This window comes from Pristis pectinata, chromosome 18 (assembly GCF_009764475.1).
Source record: "Pristis pectinata isolate sPriPec2 chromosome 18, sPriPec2.1.pri, whole genome shotgun sequence".
Taxonomy (NCBI): domain Eukaryota; kingdom Metazoa; phylum Chordata; class Chondrichthyes; order Rhinopristiformes; family Pristidae; genus Pristis; species Pristis pectinata.
Window position 1 is genome coordinate 18,604,956 of NC_067422.1, and position 14,922 is coordinate 18,619,877.

Below are 14,922 nucleotides of genomic sequence, written 5' to 3' on the forward strand. Positions count from 1 at the left end.
TGCAACCCCACTGATAATTAGTGCAACACTGTAAGGGACACAGGGGAAGACATGCTTGTCTTTTGGGAATGCAATTTGAGAATGAGGCCTTGAGATTAATGTACAATAGTTGTTTTATCTTTTGAATATAATTATGACAGGATTCTGAAGATTTTCCTTGCCATAAACCTTGGCAGGGAATACCATTCAGTGGATGAAAGAGCACACCATTTTGATGGCAGGCATGGTAGTGTCGCAGTTAGTGTAACGCTATTACAGTGCCACTGACCCGGGTTCAATTCTGGCCACTGTCTGTAAGGACTTTGTATGTTGTCCCCGTGTCTACGTGGGATTCCTCCGGGTGCTCTGGTTTCCTCCCACGTTCCAAAGACATATGGGTTAGGAGGTTGTGGGCATGCGATGTTGGCGCCGGAAGCGTGGCGACACTTGCGGGTTGCCCCCAGCACATTCTACGCAAAAGATGTATTTCACTGTGTGTTCGATGTACATGTGACTAACAAAGATATCTTATCTAAATAATGCACTTCCTGCTGCTGTAAATTGAGATGACGCACTCTGGATCTTGGGGCTGCGCAGAATCCTTCTTTAATGAAATGAGATTGAATCTTCTCTGTGCCTCACACTACCTTTGTCCACAACTCTCTTCCCTCCCTTTCCTCCCTCTTCCCTGCCAATGAGTTTTCAAGTTCCCAGACTTGAAATTTATTTTTGATGTCTTTGTACCTTGATTATATATTTTCATACAAAACCTTTGGCCTGATGACTGATACCATAAATGTTCATGGAAAAGTGACCAGAAGCAGGAAGAACAGTTTTAGGAGAGTGTAGTTTGCCTCAGCCCAGTTTCCAGACACTGTCCACCAACATCTTTTCTCATTCCAGTGAATGGCAAGGCCTTCTTTCACTGTTGACACAATAGTTGCATTCGGACCACCAACTCTGGGTTTATTGTTTGCTTGAAGAGGATGCTGAGATGGTATGAAGCTGATCAAATCATTGGAATTGCTTTGGAATGTGAGGCATTCACTTTCACTTTGTCATTCTGTCATTTATCTTGATTCAAAGATTTGGTAGTAGTCCATAAGCTTTATATTCATAGTTGGCTTTCTGGGATCCAGTGCAGGGGATCCACAGGACACAGGTTATAAAAAGAGTCAATCTATTATAGTTTTGTTTCAATGTGTCATTTCTGTGCAGATGGTTGCTAATAGTTTTTTGGCTTTGTTTAGTTTCGGCATTCTGGAAAAAATTTTCTTGTGCCCAGCAAGGGAATGAAGAATGTTAATGTCAGTAACAGGCTTCACAATATAGTGTAAAAGGAGTTTTAAATGAGGTTGGAAGCTCTTGTTTCAGTACTTTTCTTTCTTATACCTGCACAATTTAAACTTTTGAAATAGGAATGTGTGTGATGCCTGCAGTTTGCAAATGAAAGGAAATAAGATTTTGATATAACAAGTTTCCCTTGAGGATCAGAATATGGTTAAAATCGTGCAATAGTGTAACATTAAAGAGACCACTTAATCCATCTATATGGGCTAGCTCTTTGAAAGGACTGTTTAATTTTTGATAAATTATTCTTTTGGGCATTGCATTTTATATCATGAGAACTCCTCATTTCCACTGGTAGCTTCGCCAGTCCTTTTCAAAATTTCTCCTTTTATCTGAGTAACCTGGAATCTCAGCTGTGATTGATGTGAATTGACAGAGTAATTAAATAACTGAATTTTTGATACTTAACTGAAAGATAGCTCAGAGTTCTGGTCATTCCTTGTGTTGTTAGATTTCATTGCTCAGCTGCAAAGTTTCTTTAGTGAAATGCTCTGACTCAAGTAATCTAACTTTCTCCTGTGCACATGTTTTCAATGGGGTATTTGGCAGTGTAGTTGAAAAACTGCATATCTTAACTAGTTACAAATGTGTTGTGGTATAAATGGTTGGCTGCATTTCAATTTGACAAATGGATTTGGGGGTTGTTGGAGAGGTGTGGATGGAGAAGATTCTTTTTCTATCTCTTAAACAAGAATCTTCAATCAATTTTAAGAGGTATTGAAAAAAGCTAACAATAGATTTTGACTTCCTGTCAAGTTGGGGGATGGAAGTAGTTCAGATTTATCTGCATTTTAGGTCATCCCTCATCTGTGATGCTGCAAATTATTGCCAAATGCTGTTTTACTTAAAACTTTTTCTATTAGTCAGTGTTACATATTTTCGTATAGCTTAGAATGGCTCTAAAGTTGGTGGTTTTTAAGAAGTTCTTCAGGATTCAAGATTATAAAATGAGTTGTAATACTGCCAAAGAAACAGCTGTTCTGTCATCTTTGTGACAATGCTTTTCCATTAATATTATGCATTATTTATTAAACACTAGTATTTTAGAAATGTTTTGGGGAAAAGAGGAAGCATTATTGGGATGAATTTTGATATAAATCACCAACTGTGCTTGCCACTTAGCCGCACTAACTTTTAGTGGTTAATGTGTTCCCAAGGACCAGCATGAACTGTCAAAGGCCCATTTGACTTTTTTTTGCTGATTGGGGACACTTACGAATGGTTTATGATTTAATTAAATTTAAAAGGCTAAATTTAAAAATCGAGAAGTAAATATTTAAAAACAATAATCTCTCAGTGCCAATGGGTAACAAGTTCCAGGATTTTGACTCTGTCATGGTGGTATATTGCTGATATTTTTAAGTCAGATGTGGAGAGGAACTTGGCAGGTGATAGCAGTAGAATCCCTGGATATGGAAGGGATCATATGATGCAGGAAAGGTCATTGAAGAGGGATTGACAAGGACACTGACCTGAGATACCCCTGCAATTATACTTCGGGTCTGAGATGCTTGTCTTCTAATAAGTACAGCCATGATCCTTTATACAAGTTGTGACTTCAGCCATTGGAGAGTGTTCCTACTGATAACCATTGACTTCAACTTTATGAAGGCTCCTCAATATCTCACTTGGTCAGTTCTGCTGCAATGCAAAGGACTGTCACAAGTCATTTTTTGGAATTCATAATTTTTTTTGTCCATATTTGGAGGTTTTAATATGGGGCTGAGTGGTTCTAGTTGAACCCAAACAGAACACAGTGAAAAGATTAAGATAGACTGACTGGATAGGAATGAGGTACTATACTAATTTTTTGACTGGAATTCCTGTGCAGTTTTAGTAAACCTTAAAACATGCTTGCAGTTGGCCTTAGTTGAAGCAATGCACATCCAGGATATGTTTGTGAATACTGCTGATCAGGCTTAACAATATGTAATCCTTGATAAAATCTTCTTGCATTCCATGCATCCGCGCAGGCATACATTCCTTTTGAGACTTGCCTCTTGTTAAGGATATTTAGGGTTTTGAACATTGAATTTAATATAACATAACAGCACAAGGCCTGAATCATTTATTGTTGAAGTGGAATGATCACTATTATTGCAGAAGTATATTCTGTCTCTGTTGACTTGTAAAGTGCAACCTGATGTCAATTTCGATATGATTATAGATAGCATTTCTGCCTTTTGATAAAAAAGGTTGAGGCTTCAAGTCCCATTACATAGACTTCTGCATAAATGCCTAGGGCTGAAACTATAATGTAATATGGAGACTGTGTTGGACTGTCAGAAATGCCATCTCTCAGATGAGTTGTTAAACAGAGGCTGAATCAGTCGGACACAATAGAGTCCACAATACCTTTTGAGAAATTACAGAGACATTATCTCTGATATCCAGGCCAATATTAATTTCTCAAATATCAAATAAAACCAGATTTTCTACTCATAATGATCATGATATTTATCGAAGTTTGCTCAGACAAGTTAGATATTGTTTTTTTCTAAATTGTAAGAGTGATTATACTTCAAAAGTGCTGTATTGGCTATAATGAGCTCATGAAGGTGCTTTATGAATATATTTTTGACTATACCAGGGAGGAGTTGCACATATGAAAAAATAATTTATTAACATTGCTGTGCAGGAACCTTTGTTTAATTCTTTGTGTTAATACTGTCCTGTGGAGAAGCTGGCCAACCCTGGAAGATGAAATATTAAACAATTGTAACTCACTGTGTCGCAGAGGAAGGCAATAGAACAGTGTGTGGGTGAGGATGGGAAAAATCAAGGAGAGGTAGCTGCAGGCTATGTGTGTGGACAGATTAAATTAGCACAAATACTGAGTCCTGATGAAGAACCATTTGTTTCTTCAATGGGCCTTTTCTCTAACCCCAGATGTTAAAGTAACTTAATTTGGATAGAACAGCATGCAAAATTCTATGTATTGTTTGATTATTTGCTTAAATACCTTGGAAAACAAAGTTTTCCTTTGGTGTAAATCCATCCTCCTGCTCATCTGTGGCTTTATTAAGAGAAAGGTGATCTAAACATCTGATTTATCCTGGACACAGCTGAAGGATATTTTGGTAGTCTTGGACTGCTTGTATAATGACAACCTAAATTATTGTTTTTTCATTACAACTGATTAGACTCTTCAATTATTTAAAAAAAGGCTTTCACTGCTCTTTGACCTTGGGTTGTCAGTTACAGTTGGATTTAATGCATTACAATTGTTTATACAAATTGTGATTGTCCTGTAGATTAAATCAGAAGATCCTGGAAATGCTCAACAGGCTGGGAAGCAACTGTGTTAAAGTTGATGATTTCTTGTTAGAAATCAAATATGTTTTGAGTTGCAGGGATGAGTGGAGAGGACAACAAGAATGCTTGGTTTAGGATGGAGACCAAGAGAAACTGAATGTCACACATGGTAGTGGTATTGACTGAGGGAGCGTGGAGAAGATTTCTTCTATCTGTCTGGAGGGGACATAAGTAGGAGGAGATAAATGAGAACAGGAAAGACGAAACAAAATGTAATGCTATAAATATGAAATAAAAGTGCATTTGCTGGAAATCTGAACCAAAAATGAATGCTGGAATATGAAGAAAGAAATACCTGAGTTAATGTAACAGGTTGAATACCTTTCATCAAAACAGACCAGTTCTGAATCAAGAAGCATTCCATGCCTAAATATAGTAGCAAGTAAACATGTACAAGAATATTGGGAATATCATGATCATTGGATGAGGCAAAGGCATGAGTGAAGCTCTGTGTGACAACAATGTTTTTTCTTGATAAATGCACTCTGTGTCACCTCACACAGAGATTATCAGGACATTCTAGGAAATAATGGAATTGTACCCAAAGACATTATGGGAGGCTCCTTTATTTTCAAATGGTTAAAATAGAGTGAGTTAATTTGAAACTATTTTGTTTCGTTTCCTCAAATTTAAAAGGATATAAAACATCTCATCGTTTCCTCTCTCTCTCTTTCCCAGCCACTTCACCGTCTACCCTCCCCTACAACCCCCTCCCCGACTTCCTTCCAATAAAACAAAGCAGGATCCAGGGACTTATCTGCAGCCACATGAAGAGGAAGGGAGAGAATTCTGGTTCCAGGTGTTGCAGGCAGCAACTGAAAGGAAGTGATCTATTTTTAAGTTTCTCAGTATTTTAGGAGCACGTAAAAAAAAAATTAAATTTTCATTCAGTGCAATTCAAAGCTTTCAACTTGTAGAGAGCAATCAGAATGTCAGGTCAGGTAAGGATTATTAGTTGAATAGTTTTGAATATTTTAAAATTGCTAAGAAATCTGCTTAGTATTACAGTGATTTCCAGTCCATTTATTTTGGGTACATTAAACATTGTATTTAGAAGCAGCACATACTATTCTGTATAGTGTGCACGTTCAGATTTGTATTTTTCTAAATAATTTGCTAAGCTTTGGGTTTATAAAAGCAGAGGTATGGAATATTTATCCACCACTAGCTACCATGAGCAGGTCAGGGATACAGTGGTGCAGTGATGTCACTGTTCAGTTTTGAGACTTGTTTTTGAGTTCTGGGTTTGTGTTTGGAGTCAGAGGGTCATAGAGTAACAGAGCACAGAATCCGATCCTTCAGCCCAATGTCCATGCCAATCAAAGTGCCCATCTGAGCTAGTCCCATTTGCCTGTGTGTGGCCCATATCCCTCTAAACCTTTCCATCCATGTACCTGTCCAAGTGTCTTTTAAATGTGGATGCATCATGGCTTGGTATAGCAACTGCTCTGCCTGGGACTGCAAGAAACTGCAGAGAGTTGTGGACACAGCCCAGCACATCACAGAAACCAGCCTTCCCTCCATGAACTCAGTCTATACCTCTCACTGTCTTGGTGAAGCAGCCAGCATAATCAAAGACCACACCCACCTGGGACTTTCTCACTTCTCCCCTCTCCCATCAGGCAGAAGATACAGGAGCCTGAGGGCACATACCACCAGGCTCAAGGACAGCTTCTATCCTGCTGTTAAAAGACTATTTAATCGTTCCCTTACACGATGAGATGGACTCTTGACCTCACAATCTACCTTGTTATGACCTTGTACCTTATTGTCTACCTGCACTGCACTTCCTCTGTAGCTGTGAGACTTTACTCTGTATTCTGTTATTGTTTCTACCCTGTATTGTGTGATGAATTAATCTGTACGAACAGTATGCAAGACAAGTTTTTCACTGTACCTGGGTACAAATGACAATAATAAACCAATACCAATATTGTAGCTGCCTCCCTGGCAGCTCGTTCCATGTACACACCACCCTTTGCGTGAGGAAGCTACCCCAGGTCCTTTTTAAATATTTCCTCTCTCACCTTAAACCTATGCCCTCAAGTTTTTGATTCCCTTTCCCTGGGGAAAAAAGCCTGTGTACATTCATCCCTCATGAATTGATACACCTCAATAAGGCCACCCCTCAGTTCTCCCATAGTCTTCTGTGATAGATAACCAATGGTTAGATGTGACAGGTGGCTGTTTTCTATCTGAGTGCTAATATTGCTGATGGTGCACAAACATATTTTTTTTTGTTATTTTTGCTCTGGGACTGCTCTTTTTGTTGTCCTTGGCTAAAATTATGTTTAAGTTTTATTTGAACTGCTTTAAAAATCACCTCAATCTTATGTTCATAAAGCACTCAATACCTTGGCTGAAAGTCATAATTAACACAAAATTAGGTGAAAACTCTTTCTGTTGTGATGGATCAATATCCTTTTACTATGGCACAAGTAAGTTGTATGCAGCATCAATCTTAATCAAAAGATTGTGGGATTTTATTACGCTGGTTTGTAGCACTGTCTCCAAATCACATTGCTTCAACATGCTAGAATGGAGCTTCACAAAAGAAAAGTGTGATGGAATGGAAATGTATTATTCATTGCACCAAGTCCATTATTATAGATAAGAAGTAGAACAAACAAAGCAGTTCCATAATGCTTTATAAATTGTGAAAAATAATGTACAAGGCATTTTTTAAATAAAATTAAATGTTAGATCACTAAAACTTTAGATTTTCTGAAGCTGTTCAGCATCTAAATGTATTCTGGATTTTAGATTGTTAATGAAAATTGTTTATGGTATTGCTTACTAGTGATATGGAAAGTGAAAAGAGAAAGTAAAAGGCCTAGTTGAGGTAGTAAACAAACTAGCAATTTGAAAAATGGAAACAAGGTCACAATTAATATTTTACAAAGGCCAAAGGCATTTCTCAAGTTCTTTACTACACATTGATTTTGTGCAATGAATTTTCCATTTGGTTGCATGCAACTTCTATGAAATGCCATTCCATAATATGCTGACACAACAGTGATCTGAAAATGGTACTGTGAATCAGTGTAGTAAAGTGTCATAGTCTCCTGGTTTGTCCATACAGACTCTTCCTAATCTTGGCATATAGTAATATTTGAGTGACCATACAGCGCTTCTGTACTCTATGTACGAACATATGTCTAGAACAATTATTTATAAAAATATATTATTTGTGCAGTAAATCTGGTCAATCTAAGCCTGTTCTGAAACGTAAGGTTTATCACCCATGAGCATCACCCTAATTGGGACGGAAGTCTGATTTGCAAGGTCAGACTTTTGACATTTTTGTTTGAAGCACCAAATATGTCTTCAGACTGCTCTCTGTTACCTTGCTTGAAACGTGTAAAGTTGCCAGTTCTTCTTCTTGGGCATTTCCTTGAGACTGAGGATGACTTGCTTACATTGCTGTTTTGTGGGTTTTCAGGTGACTATTAAGGCTAATGTGGGAACTACAGACTTTACCATAGATGGGGCAGGAGGTTAGGGTTAGGATCATCTGCACACTGCTGTTCGACTACTGAAATTGTTAAGCAACGACATCTTATTTGACACCAGTCTTCACGGAGAATAATTCTGTTATAGACCCATTGGGTAATATCATGGCTTGCACATGTAAAATTGAGACAAGTGAACAAATTGTTCCACAGTGTTTCCAAATTGCGACAGTCAAAGGCTTTGGTAAAGTTGAGGAAGGCAACAGTGGTTTGTGTTGCCTCCTGCATTTTTTTGGCCTTGTTTTGATGATTAATGAGTAACAAGGATGCAAATCATGAAAAATTGAGCTAGAATAGGCTTAGATTCTAAAAATTCACTAAATATTGCAGCATTTATAGGGCTTACTGTTCAGAGTTCGTCTTAGTGGCTCTGTTTTTACTTTTCCTCATCACCGTCTCTCCCCTCCCCCTCCATCTTTCAATTGTATATATTGTCAATTGAAGTCTAGCACTGACATGGAGATGGAAAAGCTATTGTTGATAAGACGACAGAACAACTTGGGTGATATTCCTGGAAGTTAAAAGGTTATCGTGTGATATGATGTGCTTGCATTGTTGAAAGGAAATGAGAGTGTTGCCATGAATTTCCTTTATCCCCTCTGGGCCAGGTAAAAACAGGATATAATTTTCAAATTCAATCGTCATTTTGGGCATTGGTTCAAATAGTTGTAAGAATGAGCAATATCTGTTTAAACTGGAAGTTGCCTGCTATATTTATTTGTTCCACCAGATAACCAAGTTGCAACGTTAATTTGGTATTGAATAGATTTAATAAAGGATATGGCAAAAGTTAGTGAATTGGGCGATAGGGAGAGCAACTCAACAACCAAATTAGTGGAGGCAATCAATGGAGTGAGTGTTACAAATTTTGTAGACAGGACAGATTGGATACCAGGCCAACTGCCAAGCATTATCTAAGGTTATTTTTGGTATCAGCTGGAAAGTTATCAGTTTGGCCAAGATAGCCCTTCCGTTTCCTATTAAGATGTTTTTCACCAAAATATTGTCCTCTGTATAGTGCTGCCTTTTCTTTGAACTGAGCTTCTTCCATCTGTAAATACTTCCGCTTCTGAATAAAAGTATTAAATGGGCATGAAGACAGTGGAAAAGTGAAAAGATTACAGAGAGAAAGGTTCTGAGAAACCTTTCGCCACATGCGGTGGGCAATGGTATAGTTTAGATGGAATATTTTATTTGTAGAAACATTGGTAGAAATTTAAAAATGGCATGACTAATTCACTAATGAATTAGTCTTTCATTTCAATTGTTACTGTTTCAACAGTTTAAAAAGGGTGTATATTAAATGATACTTGTTTTCAAAATGTTAAGCAATTTTGAGATTTAAATAACCATACAGGTGCAAAGGACATAAGAAACAAATAACTTTGAGGCAGAACAAATTGGTAGGTGAAATTGGTTGTGATTTTAAACCTGAATTATTTGGGATGAAATTCCAATGTCTCCAAGCAAAAGGCACGTTCTTAATGATTGGCCTTGACGTTCTCTCAGTTTCTAAAACTTTTGCTTCATTGAATCTTCTGAATTTCAGAATCAGGTTTATTATCACTGACATTTGTCACGAAATTTGTTGTTTTGTAGCAGCAGCACAGTGCAAGACATAAAAATTACTATAAGTCACAAAAATAAATAAATAATGCAAAAAGAGGGATAATGAGGTAGTGTTCATAGACCACTCAGAAATCTGATGGTGGAGGGGAAGAAACTGTTCCTAAAACATTGACTGTGGGTCTTCAGGCTCCTGTACCTCCTCCCCAATGGTAGCAACACTAAGTGGTGGATGGTGAGGGTCCTTAATGATGGATGGCGCCGCCTTGAGGCGCCGCCTCTTGAAGATGTCCTCGATGGTACAGTATTCCCAGATTCCTTGTAATCTAATAATCACTTTATGGCAGACTACTACTTTGGAAAGTTAAGACACTTAATCAGAATATGCAGTAGGACTTCCAAGTTGTTTACAGCATCCACCATGAGTAGAATAGGTAAGCTTATTGGCGCAATGTCAATGGGCTAAATGATCTACAGTAATGTGTCCTGTTAATATGTCTTACAGTCTGAATTTCTGCATTTATCAATTAAATACACAAGTAATATTGGTGGCTGTGATTCAAGTTGTGTGCAAATCTTGAGCCTTTTTTTTGTTTTATCTTTTTGTTGTTCCCTCAGGTACTGATCTTTTTGGCTGTGGTTGCTGCTGTCTGCTTGGGCCTCAATTTGATTTTCATTTTGATTTACTTGTTATGCATCTGCTGCTGCAAGCCAACCAATGATGAAGAAACCAAGAAGCCACATTCCTGCTGTGTCACGTGGACAGCTGTGACTGCTGGTCTTATCTGCTGGTAAGTGGAGATTTGGAAGTTGAAAATATTTGTGGATGTTGTCCTGTGGGCTATTGTATCATGTGCAATTTCCTCTTTTTGCCATCTGTTGAGCTCCATCTACAAATTTTGCAGTGATTAAATTTATTCAGCAAGATGTAAAATGATATCGAACTTAGCATTTGGCATTGGTTTTTGAATGTATGTGAGTAAAGCCAAACTCGGTTATGTTGAAACTAGTGGTTCAAGTTTGTCTATGTCTATTTAAACTAGTTTGTTAGACTGTCTGTGGATAAATGTACTCTGGATTCCAGGTTTTAATTTTGGTATTGATCAATCTAATCTCTGCAGTTGGCATATTGATAAACAATCTCCTGGTCAGTAGGGCAAGTAAATTGCTATTCTTAATTGTAATCCAGTGACGGCCATTAGAATGTGCATGTGAATTTCTGAAGCAGAGTAGGTTTTTCTGTGGTGAATAACATAATGATAATTCAATTCATTTTTTTGATATCAACGATCACACATGCATAGTGTCCAGCAGAAGTCATTAGATATTGATCAGAAATGAGGACCCAGGCTGAAGTCCTTTCGTCTGTCCCAAGAAAGTTGAGGCAATGTGTAGCACCCTTTACCGTTTAGCTGAGATCAATTATCTGCACATGCCAGATGCCGGGAAGGAATTTTTTTCTGAATCTTTGGAATTCTCTGCCCCAGAGCTGTAGGGGCTTATTTGCTGGATATATTCAGGACTAAGGAAGACAATTTTGGTCAATGGGGGAGTAGAAGGTTTTGGGAAAGAGGCAGAAAAATGGACTTGAGGCCAATAAAAGCTCAGCCTTGATCTTATTCAACAACAGAACAGGCTCGAGGGTCCAGAAGATCAGCTCTGCCTATTTCATACATTCCTGTGTTTGTAATACACTTTTCAATGCTTCTCAAATCTTTGAAGCCAGTTTTTTCCAGCATGTTGACATTGATCACCGTAATCAGTAGCCCATTATAGAGGATGACACATTCTATTTGTCTTGAAAGTTTTCAGGTTCAGAGTAACTTGTCAGTTTTCATGTGCTTCTAGTGAATGGTACTTGTTAAATGTTTAGTTATAGGTTTTCTTTCTCACAATTGTGCACTGTTTGTCATTATTTTGCTTGTATTATTTATTCACTTTTTGGGATCTGTGTATTGCTAGGAAGGCCAGCATATATTGCTCTTCTCTAATTGTTCTAGAGAAGATGGTGGTGAACTGCCTCCTTGAATTGCTCCAGTGCTTTTGTTGAAGGTACTGCATCAGTGCTGTTGAGTAGTGAGTCATGGGATTTGGGAGCGGTGATATATTTTAAAGGGGAATCTGCAAGTGGTGGTGTTCCGAGAACCGCTGTCCTTGTCCTTGATAGTAGAGGTTGTGAATTTGGGAGGTACTGTTGAAGTAGCTCAAGGTGTGTAACTGCAGTGCATTTTATAGATGGTAGACAGTGCAGCCACAGTTCATGGTGGTGGAGGACGTAAATGTTTAGGGTGGTTGACGTGATGCTAATCAAGTGGGCTCCTTTGTCTGGGATGGTATTAAGCTTGGGAGTTGCTGGAGCTACATTCATCCTAACATTTGGAGAGTATTCCATCAAGCTCTTGGCTGGTACCTTTTAGATGGTGGAAGGGCTTTGGGTGTTACGAGCTGAATCGCTCATTACAACATGTCCAACCTGTGACCTGCTCTTGTAAACACAGATTCAGAGGGAGATGAAGGTTTGGAATTCTTTACCCAAGAGGGCTGTGGAGTTCATTCAAAAAAGAGATTAGTAGATTCCTGGAATTTAAGGGAGCCAGAGTTTTACCTTCTTCAATCCAATCACCACTGAATCTGTACGCTGGCCTTTACTGAAACACTTGAGTCACTTTGAACATTAACGCTAGCCAATCTCTCATCTACACATGGTCTATATCAACAATTTGGCCAAATGTCATATTTGCATATTTGCTGACAATTGTGAGTCCGGAGGAGGATGTAAAGAGGCTCAAGGGGACGTGATCAAGCTGGGTGAGTGGGCGAGAACATGGCAGAATATAATGTGGAAAAATGTGAGGCCATTTACTTTAGTGATTACAAAAGAAAAGCATAGTGTTATTAAATGGTGAGAGATTGGCTGGTGTTAATGTTCAAAGGGACTAGAGTGTGCTTGTACACAAGTCAGTGAAGGCCAGCGTACAGATTCAGTGGTGATTGGGAGGGCAGATGGTATGGAGTCATGCAGTATAGAAACAGACCCTTTCAGCCCAACTCATCCATGCTGACTGTGTTGCCCAACGAGCTAGTCCCATCTGCCTGGATTTGGTCCATAGCCCTCTAAACCTCTCCTATCCATGTATTTATCTCAATGGCTTCTAAATATTGCTGATGTGCCAGCCTCAACCACTATTTCTGGCAGCTCATTCTAAACACCCTTTGCATGAAGAAGCTGTGCCTGATGTCCCTCTTAACTCTCTTGTATCTTAGTCTTTATGACAAGAGGGTTTTAGAACAGGATTAAGGAAGTTTTGCTGCAAATGTACAGTGCTTTGGTGACACTGCACCTTGAGTACTGTGAATAATTTTGGTTTCCTTACCTAAGAAAGGATATACTTGCCATAGCAAGAATGCAGCAAAGATTTACTGGACTAGTTCCAGGGATGGTGGGTTTGTTACGTGAGGAGAGACTGAGTTAGTGGAACTGTGTTCTCGAGAGTTTAGAAGAATCAGAGGAGGTCTCATTCTTCTAAACTCAGAGGAAGATGGAGCTTTGGAATTCTTTACCCCAGAGGGCTGTGGAGTTCATTCAAAACAGAGATTAGAAGATTCCTGGAATTTAAGGGGACCAAAGTTTTTTTTCCTTTTTCAATTAAATCCCTTCACAAATTTAAATTCTATCAAATCTTAAATACTTCAGTAAAGTAACTATTTCAGTTTTAGATCATGTAGCTTTCTGTTTATTTCTGAGCACTTTATGTGTGTGGGCCCATTTTCTTTTTCTCTTAATTTGTATGATTTGGAGCCAAATATTAGAGTTGCTTTGTGATGGGGGTTACACAGTGTCTCATGGAAGGTCGGTTGTTTGGTCTGCATTGGAAAAGACTTCTACGGAATGTAGTTAAAGTGACTTGAGAGATGATTGTTAATTGCTTCTCTCCTGTCTTCAAGGCAATGTTTGATGGAGGTACAATTCACTGGATCATGTCAGTTCCCTGAATGACCATTCTATCACATTATTTTACTTTGTACTGACAGGCAAGATAATTTGTGGGGCATTGTACCAAAATATCATTTGACCATGCCAGATGTTCACTTCCAAGCAAGGATAATTAATTAGGGGTGGGCTTTCTGACCTTTGTTCTCCCCTAACCTGGGATGCATAGATGAAACTGCAGTATCTTCATCGCCAGCCCTGCCTGAGAACTCATTAAAAGTTGGATGGCATCTGATGGCTGCTTTTTTTTTCCATATTCTGGCACTTCATGATGCATTTTAGACACTGAACTTTAAGGTTAAACACTGTCCAACATGGTTCTATTGCCTGAAAGTATTTTTATTTTAGTCAGTAGATTAGTCAGGTCAGCAGTAAGTATTTAATGGGCACAAGATTTTGTTTAGCGCCTAGTCATTTTGCTTTAAATTTAATTAAATGGTTGTAAAATACTTTGTGCTCATGAACAAAGAGCGCATCATCTCCAAATCCTTATTGGAAAAATTTCAGGGTTAATAATACTGTATTAATAAATTGAATTTTCATGGAATTTGGAATTCTCATGATTATACTGCCTCAGTGTACAGCCAAACCTAACTTTATCTTGTGACTTATGCATAATCAGTAGTTTTCCTTTTTTTTGACTCGATGGTGTGGCAGTAACAAAATTTTGTTCATGAACCAGTTTTTTCCATCCTTTCCTAATCTATTTATCCTTTTGGAGTACAGGTAATTCATTTCTATACTGCACAGGTCAGATTTTAGCTCCAATATAAAAATAATTAATAGGTTTTTGCTGCTAATAATTAAGTTCTGATCATCCCTAGCAGAATTGGTACTGAAATCTCTTGAATTTTTCTTCCATTGTTAAGATTAACTTTTACTTTCTAAAACAAAAGAGGGAAGGTATTGGATTTGCTAGTCTTTATCGCTTTTTATAGAGCCTTCTAAACTAATGGATCCAGACCCCTCCATTGTGAGTCCAGTCAGTTGACCACTGTACTACCACCTCTTGCAAGTGGAATATTCTACTGCACATGAAGCCCCAAGGTATTGTGATCTGCACAAATGCAGTCAGTGGAGGTTGTGGCGAGGATTGCTCGGGGAGGGGCGAGGTCAGGTGTAGCCATATGCATGTGGTGGTTCACAGACTGGAGTAGATGATCAGCAATGGTTGTCCGGTGGGTAGAGATTATTGCATCAGGGAGAGGA

General features: G+C 38.4%; 1 protein-coding gene across 1 annotated transcript in view; it reads left to right on the forward strand.

The window, feature by feature from the left end:
* Positions 1 to 14,922, forward strand: part of ttyh2 (tweety family member 2) — an 84,786-nt gene that overhangs the window by 22,644 nt on the left and 47,220 nt on the right. The window contains 1 exon segment of the mRNA XM_052033094.1: positions 10,341 to 10,513. Coding sequence (XP_051889054.1) covers positions 10,341 to 10,513 — 173 coding nt within the window.